This window comes from Diadema antillarum, unplaced genomic scaffold, assembly GCF_040938485.1.
Source record: "Diadema antillarum isolate AM-2024a unplaced genomic scaffold, OU_Dant_1.0 seq00000483_RagTag, whole genome shotgun sequence".
Lineage (NCBI taxonomy): Eukaryota > Metazoa > Echinodermata > Echinoidea > Diadematoida > Diadematidae > Diadema > Diadema antillarum.
This window is the reverse complement of record NW_027271446.1, coordinates 679,535-698,553: the sequence shown is the minus strand read 5'-3', so window position 1 is coordinate 698,553 and position 19,019 is coordinate 679,535. Positions and strand designations below refer to the sequence as shown.

At 39.4% G+C, this 19,019-nt stretch overlaps 2 protein-coding genes across 2 annotated transcripts in view; one reads left to right on the top strand and one right to left on the bottom strand.

Annotated features, from left to right (window-relative positions):
- LOC139733579 (vigilin-like) overlaps positions 1–9,631 on the top strand; it is a 37,381-nt gene extending 27,750 nt beyond the window's left edge. The window contains exons 18-24 of the mRNA XM_071644389.1: positions 343–481; positions 1,377–1,492; positions 2,458–2,562; positions 4,017–4,151; positions 4,784–5,005; positions 6,785–7,003; positions 8,865–9,631. Of these exons, the coding sequence (XP_071500490.1) occupies positions 343–481; positions 1,377–1,492; positions 2,458–2,562; positions 4,017–4,151; positions 4,784–5,005; positions 6,785–7,003; positions 8,865–9,095 (1,167 nt within the window). The 3' untranslated portion in view covers positions 9,096–9,631. The remainder of the gene's footprint in view (positions 1–342; positions 482–1,376; positions 1,493–2,457; positions 2,563–4,016; positions 4,152–4,783; positions 5,006–6,784; positions 7,004–8,864) is intronic.
- A 4,783-nt stretch (positions 9,632–14,414) lies between these two features.
- LOC139733556 (cilia- and flagella-associated protein 107-like) lies at positions 14,415–17,447 on the bottom strand. Its single transcript, XM_071644366.1, has 4 exons — positions 17,292–17,447; positions 16,165–16,275; positions 15,322–15,505; positions 14,415–14,725 (listed from the first exon to the last, which is right to left on the bottom strand). The coding sequence occupies exons 1-4, from the start codon at positions 17,394–17,396 to the stop codon at positions 14,415–14,417; spliced, it is 711 nt and encodes a 236-aa protein (XP_071500467.1). The 5' UTR covers positions 17,397–17,447.
- Between the last annotated feature and the right edge of the window lie 1,572 nt (positions 17,448–19,019).

The following is a 19,019-nucleotide window of genomic DNA, read 5'->3' as shown; positions in this document are numbered from 1 at the left end:
AGGTGTTTCTATTGATGTCATAGCAATTTTTTTTTCGTAACATTTGTTTGCAGTGGGCAAGCTCAACGGCTGAAGTTGGAAGAGTCTGTAATGGACAAAAATGATACATTTGGAGAATGAATTGTAGGGCATAATGCGTGAACGGAGCCAGATCCTTAGCTTGAAATGTATCACTCCATTTGCATGCTCCCTCGTGCACTAACATACGAACTCCGGTAAAGGCAAAGTGCAAATAGGTGAAATCTTTTGAATGAAGTTTAGTTGAAAAAATATTCTCCTGTTCAGTTGGTGGCTTATCAATGAAAGTCTTGATTCTTTGTACCATGCTTGTTTTCGTAACAGGAGCAACAAGTCTCGATTGAGTGTGTGATCCCGCAGCGTTTCCACGGCACAGTAATGGGGCAGAAGGGTTCCCGCATCCAGAGCATCACCAGGGAGCATGAAGTGAACATCAAGTTCCCCGATAGGAATGCCCCTGCCAGTGAGTTTTGGATGTTTTGCTTCCTTTTTTACTTTTTTTGTTTTTGCCATACTTGCAAAGCACCGAGATGAAAGATCTGGAACAGTGTTTTCAATGAAGTTGGCATTCTCCTCAAAGACAGGCCTACTTGTCCTGTAGTATGCCATTTTTAAAGTTGTATATTATATGTGTGCTTCTGATGGTTGCAAAAATCGTCATATCCTTTGATCAGCCCCATAGGCGTGGCGGCTAAAGCATTCAAATTATGTAATGTGAATTAAGAGTTGCAATTTTCTGAGAATAAGCCTTGTCAACATGCATACATTTACATCACAATGACTGCATGCTTTGGAGGCACTGCCAGTAAGCAGATGGTGTACAGGTCACGTGATAAACTTTGTGAAGTTTCAGTCGCTGGCGTTCACACTGCCCAAAGATTGAGAAGGTTGTCTGGGATGGGAAGTTTCACGAAAAGTTTCACACACAAGAAGTTTTTTTGAAGTTTGCAGTCACACTGCCAAACCTTTGGATCTTAAACTTCGCAATCTTTTGCCAATGTGACCATCATTTCAATAATGGAGTAACTCAAGGGTCTTTGTAAAGGGAAGATATCACTGGCAATGCGATGCCCCACATATCCATATCTGTGTAAGTAGCATGAATCACATCAATATTGCAGCTAGATTCTCTGACGGAATCTTAGAATAAATGAAAGCCACTGTAACGACAAATGCATCGACCAATCTCTTATTCAGGGATTAATGGTTCAACCTTCCTTTTTTTTAATATCCCTCACTGTGCCTTCTGAAGAGGTGCCTTTCTTTCCCCTCGAAGCCCTCCCATCTCCACCTCTTGTGGTTGGCCAGTCAAAGTTGTAAAAATTTACCGTTCTATGCATTTTTTGATGCGATTCTAGGTGAGCCGGTGAATGGTGAGACCAACGGAGACAAAGATGGCGCCCCTCTGAAGCAGGACATCATTATTATTACTGGCAAGAAGGAGAACTGTGAGAATGCCAAGGAAGCCCTGAAGGTATGAAGTCTCTTATTTCTTCAGCTTCAAAGGAAATTGTAACCCCAGAAAAAACAGAAACTGGGAATCTGTGCCAACAAAAACTCGATCGAGTAGCTTTGCATATTTAACCAAGTAAAGTGTCTGTGTCTCTGTTAGTAGAAGATGGATGTGTGTTTTTGTTTCATTTTTGCTATGATAGGTTGTTCTCATGTTTGGCTTGGATTTTCATTTTTGTTTTGTAATGAAAGTTTTAATTTAACCACCAGTGAAGAAATTACTCCTAATTCAGATCATGTCAGGTGAGAAGGACTTGTGCTATAAACCTGTGATGGACCTGTATTTTTTCAAATGTATTGTGCCGTGTAATTTTATGTGATATTCTTTAATTTTCTTAATCTTTTGTTAGTCGCGCTGCACAGAAATGCAAAGTTTTTTTTTCACTCATGTCTGTTGCTCATGGACAAAAGAAACAATTGCTTTCCTAGAATCAAGTTGCTTTAAAGGCACTCTAAAAAAAAACATAAGTTACTCAAATTTTTCAAGGAAAGTTTGGAAGATTTGAATTAAGAGGTAATTGTGCGTAATGTGCAGTAGTACATTTACCGTGTTCCTGGTAGTTGAGAGGTCCCTAATGCTGTGTTACCAGTTTTACTTTACATGATTGAAGAAGGTGTTTTGTTTTTTTTTCTTGAGAGAATTAAAGATATTTCTCTGACTCTTCCTTATTAAGGTCATGCAGAAGATACAGGTTCAAATCCCAGGCTGGTTTCTTCCTCCTTTTCACTTGATCTTCCAACTGATATGCAATCTGACTTGCCCATAGTGACAACAAAGGACAATTTTGAACCGATGCTTCAATTTATGAAAACAACAGCAGTTGAAATCACTTTAAGATGATTATGCAAGCTCTAGACAAGGCTAGAAAAAGTTTGTGTCTGTTGTTCTGATTTTTTGGTTTTCTCTCATTGCTCTCTCCTGTGCAGGCTTTGGTTCCGATCGTAGAGGAAGTGATGGTTCCCTTTGACTACCACCGCTATGTCATCGGCGCTAAGGGAGCTGGAGTCAGACGTATGATGGAGGATAATGATGTGAGGAATGAATAAGTTAACTCTTTATGTGTCACATTCGCATGCTCGACTCGGTCGACGATGTGCCAAGTTTGCTTATATTGCTTGAACGCACAAACCCGCCCCAACAGAACGATGAATCACCAAATGCCACTGTACAATGAAAGCTTCACGCACAATTTAATTCCTCACACATGTACATGTAGCTGGCACTGCCTTGTGATAGAATAGTGGTGTTTCATAGAGGTTTTTCAAGTAAATTGTAACTTTCTGCAGTGGTCGTGCCTGCAGAAGTCATGCCTTCCAGACCTGAACATTAATGAAGCTACTGGCCATTTGCAAGAACAATAATCATAGCTTTGTCATTAAATTTACATCACAACAAAGCTTAGAAACTGTTCTACAATTTTGCCCACTACATATATGTCTAGCATAAACATTTCTATAAAAACTTACATGGCCTTGGAAAAACGGAATGTTTTTCTAAAGCATGCAAGACATACTTCTCTAAATACTATGGCACACAGGGGGTTTACACCATGGCACACAGGGGGTTTACACCATGGCACACAGGGGGTTTACACCATGGCACACAGGGGGTTTACACCATGGCACACATGGGGTTTACACCATGGCACACAGGGGGTTTACACCATGGCACACAGGGGGCTTACACCATGGCGCACATAGAGTTAGTTATTACTTGGAATTTACCTGTGAAGGTATTAAGGTTGTAGGGCTGCTTGGCCCTCAAGAATCAACGAGTTCATTATTGTGTGCACTTTACCCTGGTAGGGATTGGACTTTACTGTTGCCTTGCCTTCTGAGATTCAAGGAGTTAATCATTGCTTGCACTTTGCCCTTAGTGGGATAAGGGTTTTACTGCTTGATGTCCCATGAGAATCAGCAAGTTAATTATTGCTTTCACTTAACCCATGAAAGGGTTGGGATTGTACTGCTGCCTGTCTCTTAGTAATCATTGAGTAAAGTATTGTTTAAATTTAACCGTCCATGCTTCCTGGGAATCAATGAGTTAATGAGTGTATACACTGAATCTGGAAAGGGATAGGGCTCCTGCAGTACATCCAAGAATTTGATGTGGGAATGTCAGCAGCTGTCCACAGTGCCATGCTAACATCGAGGACTACAAACTACCCGGTGTCTAAACATGAGACAATGTGATGTCTTAACTGTGATACATATGACACCCACAATTTCATGGAGATGAGAAGCTGTTGTAAAAGTTTTTTGTGATGTTGATCCCGTTGAACATGACTGTATTCTGTTGTTCAAAATAATGCCGACAGTTGTGAAGTCACATGAAGCAGTTCAATCCGTTGAGGACGGATTGATTTTGCTACAACGCGCATTTCCCATAGACACCTGCCCGAGTATACTCGGGACTCGTCCTCAACGGGTTAACGAAGATTTCCCCTGTACTGATGTTTTGTAATTTTTGCGTGATCTTGTTCCAGGTGAACATCACCATACCGCCAGCGAGTGAGCAGTCAGACATCGTGAGAGTCAGGGGCACCCCATCCAATGTGGCCCGGGCCGTCCAGGCCCTCAAGGACAGGGTCAGGGAGCTGGATGATGAGCAAGAAGACCGGGTAAGCTGATACAAACATTTTTTTATATTGAATGGTCTCCATAAATACTGGTTTGTGATTGGTCCTGATGTAGTCATGTGACTAATGGCGCTAGGATTGAAAATGTTATATCAGTTGCAGCGATGACACGTCAGGCAATGTAATTCCAGAATTTGGCTGCCTATGGGGCTAGAATGAAATATTGTGTATTTATGTAGACCATATTATATCACAAATATTGCCTTTTTTGTTGTAATATGATACTTGACAGTCCCTCAGGAATCATATTTTCTCCTTGAGACAAAAACTTCCCCCAGCACTGAGTGCTGGGAAAAGATTTCTCCTGTGGTGAGGTGAAGTGTTACATTACACCTCAAAAAAGGCAATATTTGTATAATATCTGTCCAGTTATCTCTCATGACTTTTTCATGAAGCATTGCTGTCTGGTCTTGCCCTGCTGAAATCTCTCCATCGATGAGTTGGTAGGCTGATGTTGAAAACTGAATTTCAGATGCATGATCTATCACTGACCCCCTTTACCCCCTATTTCTGACAATGGTGAATTTTCGTCGTAATATTGGAAAGCAAATTGACCTTCACTTCATTTAGATGATGTTGTGATTTTCAAATTTTTGTTTGTTTGTTTTTTCTAGCGTCTGCGGGCTTTCACCCTTGAGATCTCTGTGGACCCCAAGTACCACCCCAAGATCATCGGACGCAAGGGGGCGGTGGTTGGCAAGATCCGCACCAAGCATGAAGTCAACATCCAGTTCCCCGCCCGGGACCATGAGAACCAGGACTGCATCACCATCCAGGGATACGAAGCCAATGCTGAGGCAGCCAAGGAGGACATTTTGGCCATCGTCAAGGAGTTGGTACGTGGTGACATACAAATTTCCAGTGCCCCATTTCATAAAAGTTGTTCAGATAGCAAACTCTTGTTGGAATGACAACTTTCCCCTGCAACTGCCAATCAGAAAACTGGATTCGTCGTTCCCATGACAATTGCCATTCCAGGAAGAGTTGCTGTCATATCAACTTTTTTTGAAATGGGACCCGGATGTGTGTACTGTATGTGTGTGTGTGTGTGTGTGTGTGTGTGTGTGTGTGTGCACATTTACCTGATTAAAATGAGTTTCATATGTGAAATATTATTGTTAGTTTGTATGATTTGTAGTTAAAATTAATTGTAATGCAATGGCCATGATGCCTGTGCAAAGTTACTGTTTGTACTGTGCTTTGTGTCTGAGACTGTTTAGTCTTACCAAAACTGGCACAAAAACAACACCTATATGTAGGCAGTTTACTTAATAAGACCCCACCAAAACAAATTAATTATGCATTTTTGTTTTCTACTCTAAATTCGACATGACCAAAAATGGACTATGAACCACTAAATAAAGCGCACTGGCATGCCATAATGCGGGGCAGGGCGGAAGTCAAATTTGCGCAAGTGTCTGGTCGGCTGTTGGCATAGGTGCATGCTGTCAGTGTAAGAGTGAGTTTGTTTAGATTACAGAGATGCTATGCTGGTCCTGTGTTTAGGGTCAGAGTTAGATTCTTTGTAAAATCATTATTTTTACAAGATAATCAGACATGAATTTTAGCTCCTGCTAAACCCTCACCATATTTTGGCCCTAGTCCCTCAAAGAAATCAAACATATTGTTGGGTGAGAATGATAAGGGTGTTAAGTTGCCACTAAACCCATAGTGTTCGAGGCAACTAAACCCTAACTAGGCCGGGGGGGGCCTCCGAGGCCCCCCCTCGATGTTCCGCGCGATGTGTCGCATTCGCAAAAAGCTATCGCCGCGACGTTTCATGACTTTTTTCTTTCGAGTCTCCCGCATCTTTTGACACCAAATTTGCGACGCCCGGGCGTGCGGTTCCAAAGTTACGCATAAATATGTACATGCATGTCAGACCAAAAATTGCTCAAAAACGTTAATTCGTGTACAATTTCAATGCAAACTGTGCTTACTGGCAAATTTCATAAAAGCATGATTATTTGGGTGTTTTATTGATTAAAATCAATGAATAACATATTTTCTTGTTCGGAGCGATGTCGCGGACAAATTTCATCGAAAAAACAATGAAAAACATAAAGTCCAAAAACAGAGAAATACATAAGAAATTCAAAAAACAATAAAATACTTAAGAATTTTTTCTGATATCACAATTTTTTTTAATTACATTTGCTAAGGACACTAAAAAGAATATTTACACAAAAAATGTGCCTGTTTTGAGCTTATTTTTGTGATTTATGCCAAATAGTCTGATTTTATGCATCATCATGCATAAATTAGCATAATTTAGCATAAATGATGATTTTTTTGAAAAATTAACTTCATGGTATTTTAGATTACATCATAAGCAGTGTGTGTGCCAATTTTCGTCGCGATCGCGCGGTCGATGGCCGAGATCTGGAGGGGGGGCCTGGGAGGCCCCCCTCCCGGCTCTATCAACTACCTAAATAGCCCGGCCTAGTTAGGGTTAACGCCCTTCTCATTCTCAACCAAAGAATGCATGTCAGTGGAGGTTTTGTATGCATCACATGGTAGTAAATTATCTCAGTTGGGAGAAATATTATCTTCCTAATTTTACATTCCCTCATTCTCTGTTCTCACCTCCCCCCAAACCTTCCGCCGCACTTCAGGAGGAGCAGGTAGTGCAGAAATTGACCATCGATCACCGCATCCACAGGCGGCTGATCGGTACCAGGGGCAAGGCCATCAACCGAATCATGGACACGTACAAAGTGGACATCCGCTTCCCGCGGGAGGACGACCCCGATCCCAATCTGGTCGTCGTCTCGGGAGAGGCGGAGGCCGTGGACGAATGCTGCGACTATCTGAAGAACCTGGAGGAGGAATATGTGAGTTTCAAGAAGAGTTCAAGCAGAGATGCTAACTGTTACTTTTATGTTGTATTTGTGCTGTTCTTCTGGCCAAAAATACAGCTTGAGAAATGCTGGTTTGTATTATGACACATTTCTATTTCATATAGGGTAAGGATACTGCTTCTCCACCAAAAATACTCCTTTTAAGCCAGCAGAATGCCACAATGCTGTTTACAAGGTTGGCGTCTCTGTTAAAGGGATAGTACAGTTTTGGTGGAGATGAGAATTGGGTTTTTAACTTTTTGCGAGATACCAAGAAAACACTTATGATATAGTACAGAACATACCATTTTAAGAGGAATTCAAAGTTTATTTGACGAAGATCAGGTTTGGAATGACTGAAACATCAAAAAACAAAGTAAAACAAAGCGATCGTAATAAAGTGTGGGTCCCACACTTTATTAGAATCGCTCTTTTTTGATATCTCAGCCATTTCAAAACCAATTTTCATCAAATAAACGTTGAATTCCTCATAGAATTACATGCTCTTTCACATTTGATAAGAGGTTTCTCATTATCTCACCAAAAAATGTTAGAAACCTGAAATCAGGTCTCAACCATAACTGTACAATCCCTTTAAGAGTGTGTGGCTGATTGATACTGGCAAAGAATATGAAGCTTATATTTCCATAGGATGTTTCTGTTGGTTGGTCAATTTGATGTTTGTACTGTTGGTTGGTCAATTTGATGTTTGTACAGTTTGTCTCATCTGCATTTTCTTTATACAAAATGTAACAAAATATTTGGAGAACCTTATTGGGAAGAGGTAGGTTTGTTTTTCAGAGAGTGTGTTGCAAGACTGTAATAATTTGCCAAGGCTGAGTGGATTTATCTGTGAGAGAGCTCACTGCAAAATATATAAAATTGTATACAAGGGGGATACTGTAATCTGTCTTTTAAGCTGCGGCCACACTAGCAACATTGTTCTTGAAGGTTAAGCTCTTGAAGTTTTGCCAGTGTGACCACAAAATTCCTGAAAACTTGCAAAACTTCCCACTAAAACTGGGGCAATTGTACCAAACCTCCACAAATCTTCTTGAAGCATGTCTAGTCTGAACACATAGAACTAAATTCCGTGAAGTTTGTCACTCGACCAGTCCACTTCCCGTTTGCAGTGCCCCTGAAGCTGTCAAGTCAGATAGCGCGTACCTTCTTTGTTGCGCATGCACACCAGTGACCATAAGTTACAAAATTTATTATAGAATGGGTAATGAGAATCCTGCGATCTCATTGGTCAAGAGCTATGTGTTGATTTTGTACTGGTTGCACGCTGAGTCACAGTGGTAAACATGTTATCGCGCACTTGTAACAAAAGTTCGCGCACTAAGCAAGCGTTCGCGCACTCAGTACGAGACACCTATTGGCTAAAAAATCATGCATCCAGTAAATACTGGATGCATGATTTTTCGGGCTCTTGTCTATGGCAAGCCAAAAGGAAATGCATCCAGTGAATTTGTCATAGGATAGCATGATCAAAAAATTCATTTTTGGTAAGAAACTTACCCATTCTATAACACAAATGATGCACATGTCTCTTTGTGCGACAGTCGGAATGTAGTGCGCGTGCGGTAACTATGGAATTAAGCCTAAACCCGCTCAGCTTTGCCTCATGGGTTAAGCATTCCATAGCTACCTTATGCACACAATTCCGACTGAAGCACTCAGACCTGTGGGTCATTTGTATACTAAGCACTGAAACTTTGAGAAGTTTACCTGCCAGTGTGAGTGGATAAGCAAATTTCCAAGACGTGTTCCAGAAGTTTAAAACATTGTGAAATTACAGGGTTACGGCAGCTTTAGAGAGCTCAATCTAGTTCTTGTTGTCACACCTTCACAGCTCTTTGATGTCCAGGAAGAAGAGGAGACTCAGCGATACACCAAAGCGCCGAGCCGCTCAACTGAGGAGCAACCCAAGAGGCAGGACACAGGCTTTGTCATCCGTGACGCCCCCTGGAGCAAGCCACCGGACACCTCCAACATCAACGACTTCCCCACCATCGGGGGTCCTGGCTCCGCCTCGAATCCGGCAGCCTCGGCCCCCCGCTGGGGCCCTTCTTTCAAACGCTAGAATATGGCCCACGCCCCTCCTCCTTTTCCCATTTCATGTAATCATTTTGAGATGCCTTTTGCTGTGCATTGCATTAAAAAAATCTGCTAGATGATAATAGATGAGGAAGTGTGACCTTTGTGATGTCCCTACAGTTATCCACATGAGCATTTCAGATTGCTTCGGAGAGAAGAAAATGTTTTGTTCAATCCTCAAGTCCTATTAAAATGTCTCCACCTTGCCATTCATTCATAGGAGTTCCTTGTTGGAAATAGTCACTTTCCTCCGCTTGGCTAAATCATTAGTGTAAGGCTACTCCAAGCTAGTTTGAAGGCATCTCAAAGAGCATTAAAAGATGTTTTGAAACAATTTGTAATGCCGTTAGAATTCATAAGATATGAAACTCGGAAGAAGAAAAGAGGGTTTTTGGTGGAGTTATAGTTTATTCTTGCTTCATTTCCATCTTTCATGTTATTCCTTGAACATGACTTTGACAATATGTAGATTAAGTAGATTAAGTTTATTTAGAACACTGGGGATTGCTCTTTTAATTTATGTTGACATGTTCTATTTCACTAGTGCTGTAAATTGAAAAATAAGAAAATATATATACATATTTTTCTGTATTATCCATGTGGTATTTCACAACTTTTTAAAGTCTGTCTTTAGCAGGAATGTGTGTTATAGCAAGTTCTTTGAGTATATTTAGTCCTTATCTTTGTTTAGGTTATGTACAGTTTTAAGATTTTTTTGTTTTTGTTTCATCAAAGTCATTGATTTCTTTGTCTCTTGATTTGCACAAGGGTTCTTAATGTACGTATAGCCAGTGAGTATTGGGTATGAAGTTAATCTTGTCATATCAAAGTATTGAATTAACTGCCACATTGGTCTCTGTTTTTATTATATGAATTGTATTTAACTGTCTAGGGAAGAGTATAATTGTTTTATTTATTATAATTATTTTTTTTTTTTTGGTAATCATCCACACTTATTTCTATTCATTATTTCTATTCATGCAAATGTTTCTACAAATTTTCCTTGGCAATATGTATCAAGTTTCAGGACGTGGCATGTGTAGTATACACTGAATTACTGTAATGTATGCCATGTTTTGTTTGTGATATCAAGGGCTACAGTGACTGTAAGGTTCTAACATGTAATAAGAAGTTAGCAGCTCTTGTAACAAAATTTGTTGGTTTACATTATATTCTTTTGTGAGTCGACCAAATCAGCCAATGTGAAGTGTTAACGTACCTTTCATGCTGCATCCATGTGTAGTATAAGAAAGGAAACGGGCACACAAAAGTATCGTAATGCTGTTGTTTGACTACAGGGTTGGTAGTATGATAAAAGTAGATCCCTATGAGTGCAAAACCCAGTTTCTGCAGTTCAGTGAATGCTTGGGTAACCCTGTCTGTTCCATTGACATTAGACAGTGTGTACAATACTGTTAGGTTTTCTGCTCTCAAAACTCACAGTGGGTTTTAATCCCTCTGCTCTGGAGGATGCCAGCAGCATTCATTTATTTTTTATATTGAGGGGAAAATTTTGGTGTATGTTAGGCATAGTTAAGCAAGTGCCTAGGACCTGTACAGCGTGTACAACCACCTTAATGTCTACAAGACTTTGACAGTTTCAAATTGATTCTTGATAGTATACCTTGATCTAGATGGTAATAGATTCCAGCAAATTTGGACAGAAACTGGAATGGTGTTTTCAGGTCAGTATACTTAATGATATTTCTATATATGCCTTGGCTCTCCTCTGTTCATGTGTTCTACTTTTTTTTTTTTTCTTTCTTTCCTCTTTCTTGAATATATTACCCCTTGGTTATGCTTGTGGACACTGTAGGGGAGGTGTCTCGGCCGACCGGCAAATTTGCGCCAGTGTTCAAGTTTGATGGCAGACCGTATGTGCGATAGCATGTCTCCTTATTTGTGTGGTGGGTCAAATGTTTTATAAACACGTTGGCAGGCAGTGCAATGCATGGCTGCGAATGAGGAGTGCGCTTGGCACAGTAATAGCATTGATAATCGGAGATTGCCACAGTAATTCAGTGATCTTTCTTTCAATGCAGCCACAATTATGAGGGAGATAAGAGAATGTCTGTCTAAGATGACACTTAACGTTGTTTTCTGTGATATTAAAGGGCAACTCTGCATCTCTCACTTCATGTGGTAAACTTGTCTCTTGAGGAGCATTTCTGATGTTTGGGGAAATATGGTAACTTGTCAATTGCATTCTGAACTAATCTCGACTTTTCATTTTGTTGTTATTGTTGTTGTAAGGGGGCATTCTAACATAAAGGATTATATTTCCCATGAATTCATAACTTTCACAAGATACGCCCCTATGTTTGTTGACACACCATGATGGGGTGGTGAAACAATGTTACTTGAATGCTAGGGGAGTTTCCTCAGCAAATCAGTCTGATGGTGTGTTTGATTGTAAGAAGATTAAAAGAAACCTGTGTTTCTCTTGTACTTACTATTTCTACAAAGTATACATGAACATGTAATTGGCATAAATGCAGTTGTAGGTTTATTTTTTTGTGTTGTTTTCTTGTTTATCTCTGTTCGTTGTAATCAATAATACAAATTTTTATACCATTGCTCCATTGAGGAAGCTCTGGCATGTGCTCTACGTGATTTTTACAAAAAATAATAAGTTCTATCTTATGGAGGGCTGTGTACAACTGAAAGTGTGGAGTTTGTTCAAGGAAATGTATTCCACATATCATTACCATCGTGGAAATCATGTTGACAGACAAATTGCAGTTCTTGATTATGATATGATTTTGTATGAAATATGCCAAATGGTTAGAATTTGAACAATAAAAGATAAAAATTGCCGCTGTCAACACCAAAAAAAAAAAAAAAAAAAAAGCTTCTAGTGGACTGTATTTTTGTCAGACTGGTTTGTATTGTGATGCTTGTGTCCAAAGAATGTTAATAGTTGAACTTCTTTGGAAGGGGAGTTTCACGATAATCGTGTTATAACAGGAGTGCACTGTACAGTGCACTTCTGTTATCCATCAATCAATCTCATCCATCAATCTTCTATCGATATGGGTACGTATGTACATACGTATGTATGTATGTAGTGTGTTTATGTATGTATGTATATATGTATGTATGTATCTATCTACCTATATCCATCCATCCATCCATCCATCCATCCATCCATCCATCCATCCATCCATCCATCCATCCATCCACACATACATGAATATTACCGGTATGTATCCTTCTTTCTACAAAATGTTTCTATCACATGAAGACCCTTGGTGTTAGACTTCACAGTCCAGAGTAAAACAGTAGTGGAAATGGAATCTGCTCAGTGGAGAAATGGTCTCACAACTGCATGTTTGTACATGTATGCAAGATGTCTGGGAACAGCATTAAAGCAATACAGTGTAGAGACTGCCATCTCTCTTTGTATTGTGCTGTCTTGACATGTTGTACACATGTACTGCAATGTATTAAAACTTTGCTACATATCTACTTGTGACGCAAAAGCAAGAAAGTTCAGGCACACTTCCCAAAAGAATGCATGTACAACTTGTTTGTATTCAATTTTCCGTTGTTTTATTGATAAATGCTGTGTTCTTGTCAAGCTCATTGTAATATACAGCCAGGGGGTGGGAGGTCCCTGATATACATGTAGCTACCATAATCATATATATTGTATGTATATACAAATGTTCCATATGCATGTATACAGGCTAAAAATATTACATGCTTACACCAACAGTCAATAAATACAAGTTTGCATAGCATAGAATACACACAAGCTGCCACATAGCGGACAAACATGTTCGTATCAGAAGTCAGGCGGGTTGTTCAGATCACTTTGTTGCATAATAATGCTTGATTTTGCATAAACTTTATCAGAAGCAGAGTATACATGCAGAAATAGTTCCGACATAATTTTCATGAAAATAACATACGGTGGTAACTCAATACATTGTATAAAGAGATCTAATATAACGAAATACCTGATATAACAAATCAATTTCTCTGGTCCCCATGAATTAAGTTCCTTTGTTTGTATTGTTGTTGACTAAAAATATCTGATATGAAGAACAAATTGTCTTGGTCCCAAGGATCTTATTATTAACTGATTTTCCACTGAATTTGACTGGATCTTGGCATTCAAGATAAAATCATGTGACTTCTTATAGTTACAATGTAGGTAATGCAGCAAAGAAAGTGAAACTGAAAATCTGTTTTTATAGCTTCAATTCACATCATCAATCATTCACTACATGATTTCACCAAAGTTACATATCTGATGTCAGATGCAATAATCTGTCACATCTATGTTTTACATGATTTCATGGAATGAATCCAGATTCAGGAACAAACCATTATTTGTCACCACCATCAGACATGTTGCATTTGGAAGAAAGATTTAACACAGAACGACCAGCTAATTACTAAAACAATTTTATCGTTTGCATAAACCTTTATCATGATACCAGCCTTGGACAGACAATTACATTACTGAATAATCTACAGATCTGACACTACTGAAGTCACAGGTGATTCTTTATTGATGAATACCCGGTAAGAATACAAAAGAAATATAAAGAGAAACCTCATTTTGCATAGATCATTAGCACACAGGTAAGAGTTACATGGACTGATGTGATTGGCCAAAAGCACAACCAAAAAACAACCCACAAAAAAATAAAACCATCCACGTAAACTTATAATGCCAATTTCTGTGGACGGATTTCAGCATGCTTTACATAAACATGGATAATATTGCATGTTTCATGAAGTCATCCTGTACTCTAGTGATGAACAGAACACACTGAGGAAGGACAGGACATATTTCTCTTGTATGTTCAATGTCAGTGTTACATATGGACAGAAAACACTGAGGAAGGACAGGACATATTTCTCTTGTGTGTTCAACATCAGTGTTACATATGGACAGAAAACACTGAGGAAAGAGGACATATTTCTCTTGTGTGTTCAATGTCAGTGTCACATATGGACAGAAAACACTGAGGAAGGACAGGACATATTTCTCCTGTGTGTTCAATGTCAGTGATACATATGGACAGAAAACACTGAGGAAGGAGAGGACATATTTCTCTCGTTTGTTCAATGTCAGTGTTACAAAATTTCTACCGGTAATCCCTTGCATTCATCATCATGAAATGTGCTTCCTTGGATGATAACATCTACATGATCCATCATGTGACCGCCATCAAAGTTGGTCAAGCAAAAAATTTTCCACAAAAAACTGCATGTCACTGGTCAGAAGTGTTTTGTTTTGTTCGGCAAGTTCATCATGAGAAAGAAACAATTTCAAACAACAGCAATGTCATCATACAGAGACAGGGGGAGGTCCGTGGTGACGCGTCACAGCCTCTGCACGCGTCTTGAGGTGAACGTCCTCGGGTGTCTGGAGAATCGACGTGCTCCGCAGATTTAAGTCCTTGTTGATTTTGTTCACTGGGTGCATGCGCGATGATAGCGCCCTCTGTGGCGCATAATGCTGCCTGACGAGTGCGGAGGCGGGCTTGTTCTTGTAGTCAAGACCGTAGGTCGTGTGATACTCGCCGAGTTTCTTTGCAGCCTCTTCTTCGTACCATTTCTTCTGCAGCTTAGACTTCAATCCAAAGTTGGTAGGCTCCCCTACAAAGGGCAAGAAAATAATTGACAAGAGAAATGAAATTTCATATCTAAATTTGGTACATGTAAATACACAATACAGACATTGATAGGTTGACCAATGCTTGTGTGAAAATAGGACACAGTTTTAATTGTGTAAGCTTCTGTAAGACATGTTCAAGAAGCCTTCAATGAAAAAAAAAATGCCAACAAAACCAGAAATCTAAAGTTTCAGGGCAGATTGGAGATGCGTCAATAACATTGTTGTGATAGGTAGAGCAACGTAGCTGACATAATACCACCTCATCTGTGCATACACGCATCACCTATTTCTAATTATCTTAAAAAACATTTGAAACAAGGATCTCTATCCTCTCAGTAACTGACTTGATATGACCTTCCATTAGCTGATGAAAAGTTAAATCACAACAGTGAGAGGTTTTCTATATCACGCATAGTTACCAAAAATAGTGCTCTTAAGAGCAATCCACAGAACTTGTTGAGTACCAATGGTACTACTACAGTAAGCAATGGAATCAACCAAGAAATGCCCTGGTATTGACTTCAAAATCAAAAAGAAAGACCAAAAAAAAAAAAAAAGAGTTGGTGGGTGTATGTACCTTTGAGAGGATGATCCGACTTCTCGGGCTCCCAGGCCAGTTTCTGCCCATCCCAGTGCCTGAGCTCTGGCAGGGTGTCCTCTGCTGACCTCTCGCGCTTGTTGAACTGTTCGTCATACCAGGAGATGAGGTTGTTCTTCAAGTCTTTGTTGTGGTGGGCAAAGACTAGCGTCTGATCAAGACCCTGAAAAAAAGTGATTGTAACAAACTGTTAATCACCTGCAGGAGGATTCAAGTGTCGATTGGAACAGATGGGTGAAGTTGTACACACCGTCTAAAGTCCATGGCCAGAAAGGGTTGAAAACAGGTCTGTGACTGAGTGACCACATGTCTCTGAAGGTACTGTACATAGTGAATTTACTTACAATGTATGTGAACTTTTATGGTTGGACATTGTCTGTTTAAATGGCAGTAATTTCTAAGCTTCAGGAGCAAATCTGGTTTCTACTGAAAAAATTCTACAAAACTGGAATAACAAATAAGAATTCATAGATCTTCAATTGGTACAACATGTATGAATACATGTAGGGTCCTATTTAAAATTAAGATAATCTATTTTTATTTTTAAACTCTACATTAGCCAATTCAAATCAATAAAATTCTAGAAACAACAGATAGATAATCAAAACTGTTTGATATGAAACGGAGATAAAAGTATTTGATTAAAATTTTGATTGAAAATAATCTTTGTCTGGTGACAAAAATGTCACACCTCCGCCCAGTAACATTTAATAAGTAAAAATAGTAAAGTAGAAAACCCTAGTGTAGTGCACAGCATTGTTAATCTTGTGGAAATATTATGCTCTTTATTTGCAGGTGATTCTGACGAATTTCAAAACTCACTTCATTCTTCATTTTAGCTGCTCTTCTTGTCATGATATCAGGCTGGAAGTTCCTATTGTGGACATAATCCATTCGCTGAGTTGATGTATTCCGGTGTGCTCCTTTCTCGAACTGCAAATAAGAATAAGATGACATACATTGTGATAATCTAATATGAAGGCTCCATTGAACTGAACTGTCAGACCAGTTTATACAATCCATGGACTTGTTTTAGTACTTTTACGAATAAAATTTAAAGCGACCTTCTTCTTCTTCTTTGCTGACTTCTTGTGAAGTAGCAGTTACAGTCTTCCTTCACATTCAGGTGTGTATTACGTACTGTTTGGAAACCTTCCGTGGTTGTCATAATGTTGGTCATTTGTTTGTGTCACATTTTACTGTGGGATCTTAAAGGTTAGTCCGACGTTAACGTTACACATGTAGATCTATGATGTAGATTCTAACACAGTAACACTAACCGTTACAGGTTACACTTTAAATCTGACTTGTTAGAATCTTATATTCTGCCATTCTCAGGCTAGAAAATAGAACCCAAATTGGAGAACACGTTCTACAGTTCTGGGGGAATTGTCCAGTTTCCATCTAGATTCTTAAATCTTACACAGATCTACTGGGAGAAACTAAAAAATATTCTTATTTTAAGTAGGGTATGTACAGATTCAGAACTCCCACTTACCAGTGGTACATATAGAAACGCAATCGTTGATCTTATTTGGGGAACCCCAAAATTTGACATGACCAATTCAACTGGAAAAGTTTTTCAAACTTTATGACAACTTTGCACAAGAAGACTGTGAAGAGTATCAGTAACATCGACGAAAAGATATTCCTGTAAAATTTATATCGCACAATTTCTTTGATACAAGATTTTGAAAAATGGACATGAATAACCATTATTAAATCCAACAACTTAAGTTACAAATATTCACTGTTTTCTAGTTGTTATGCTTGAGTGTTGGAGGTATTACTATAGCCGATAGGCGTCTTCCGCACAAATTAAGCCAACACCGGTAACTAGGCAAATACCAGCGGGGCAGCGTCGGCTGCACGCAAACACCAAACATGCGACAGGTGCAGGTATCTCGTGCACAGTACCAAGAAACTCGAAAAACATTACAGAAACTTACCTTATGTCTCTCTTCGGACCAGTTGCCAATGAGGACACCCCCTGAGTATCTTTGCTCTATTCTCCATCCAGGAAGCGACCACTTTTTAGGATCTCCGTGTGCCATTTTTGTATTCTAAAAACTTCAAATATTGCAGAGAAGAGGGCAGCAGGTGTACGTGTGTCCAAACTCACAAGGATGGAATGACTGATTGTTGTACAGCTACAACAGGTAGGTACGTCCATGTATACAGTACACTAGACAATTGTGTGTTGGAGATCGCCGATAAACAATGTCAACGTGTACGGAATTGGGTGTGTGTGTACGTACGTGTGGTATCCGAGCGCTGCACGAGTCGCATTGTTGATGCGGCCGCTGTGTTGGTCGTCAAGGTGACGGACACCCATTGTTGCCGCACAGGGAGTTATTCGGCGCGCCCGCCATACATGTGGTGTATAGCTACATGGAGGTTGGTTTGTTTACAAACAGCATTTTGATTCATCCTTTCTTTATTCATCGCAAAAATTTTCTTTCAACTCATTTATTGTGTAACGTTCGGTCTTTCAGTGTGCTACAGTGATAATTGCTTTTCATAAAATAACAAAATACCAACTTAACAAGTTCACCTTCAAAGACCTTTTTTTTTTTTTTTTTTTTTTTTTTTTTTTTTGCTTGTATCGGACAATCCGTTCAAAAGTTATGAATTTTTACATTATCTGTGCAGTAACTGCTGGATGAGAAGACTACTACAGTGTATGATGTCACATGCATACAACGATATAAGGAAAATATCAAGAGAATTTCACAAAATTTCATTTTTTGAAAAAAGTGCATATTTCCTCAACCTGTCACTGATGTATGTTGAAGGTAATATCATTCCCCCTGCCTTCTAAAAGAGGCAAGTCAAGCGTTCATTTATTATACGAAAAAAGTGAAAATATGTTGAATTTTCTTTACGTTTTCTTTATATAGTGGTCTATCGTTGTATACATGTGACATCACAAGCTGTTGTAGTCTTCTCATCAAGCAGTGACTGAGCAGAAACTTTAAAAATTCATAACTTTTGAACGGATTGTCCAATTTTCCTCAAACTCTCACTGATATGTTCTACCAATATTGCTGCATTCACTCAATCCACATGTCTATGAAGGTGAACTTGTCCTTTAGAAGTGAAGAGGTCCAGTTTATGGGTACAGGGACGTCGATTCATTTTTAGGATGGAAAGAAGACATCGTAGATGACAGCAAATTGTGCCCCAAAATCGGCTTACAAAAAACAAAAAAAAGAAATCAACTCCTCTTACAACATATGGGCTGCTGAATAACAATTAAAGATAAACAACAAAAAGTAAAACCCTCCTTTGCGAAAAAGTGTGTGTGGGAGGGGGGAGGGGGCAAGTAGCAAGACCCTATGTAGTATGCAAAAAAAAAAGTGGGGGTGGGGGTGGCGCCTGCCCAATCCACCCCCCCCCCTTCCCGGTTGCGCAGGCCCTGTAGACATTTCAAATATATACTGGTCAATTTTTTTGTTGTTAACATACTGAGTGTGGATGTTAGTGCTACTTTATGGGGGGGGGGGGTTCGCTCTCAAACAACATTATTATACATCCATAACCCAAGGCCAAACACAACAGAAATAAGCTCTAGATTTGTGACTTGTCACGGACACAGTTTTTTTTCCATCATGCCTCATGTTCCTGATAAGGTGCTAGGGGTGTCACATATTTCGTTAAGGTAACCAATCTTAATA

Excerpts from the sequence above, each read along its gene's own strand:
- LOC139733556 (XM_071644366.1), bottom strand. The coding sequence starts at position 17,396 with ATGGCACACGGAGATCCTAAAAAGTGGTCGCTTCCTGGATGGAGAATA. Across the intron at positions 15,506-16,164 it reads CAGCTAAAATGAAGAATGAA|GGTCTTGATCAGACGCTAGT; the intron begins GTGAGTTTTGAA and ends ACTTTTTTTCAG. Across the intron at positions 14,726-15,321 it reads GTCGGATCATCCTCTCAAAG|GGGAGCCTACCAACTTTGGA; the intron begins GTACATACACCC and ends TGCCCTTTGTAG.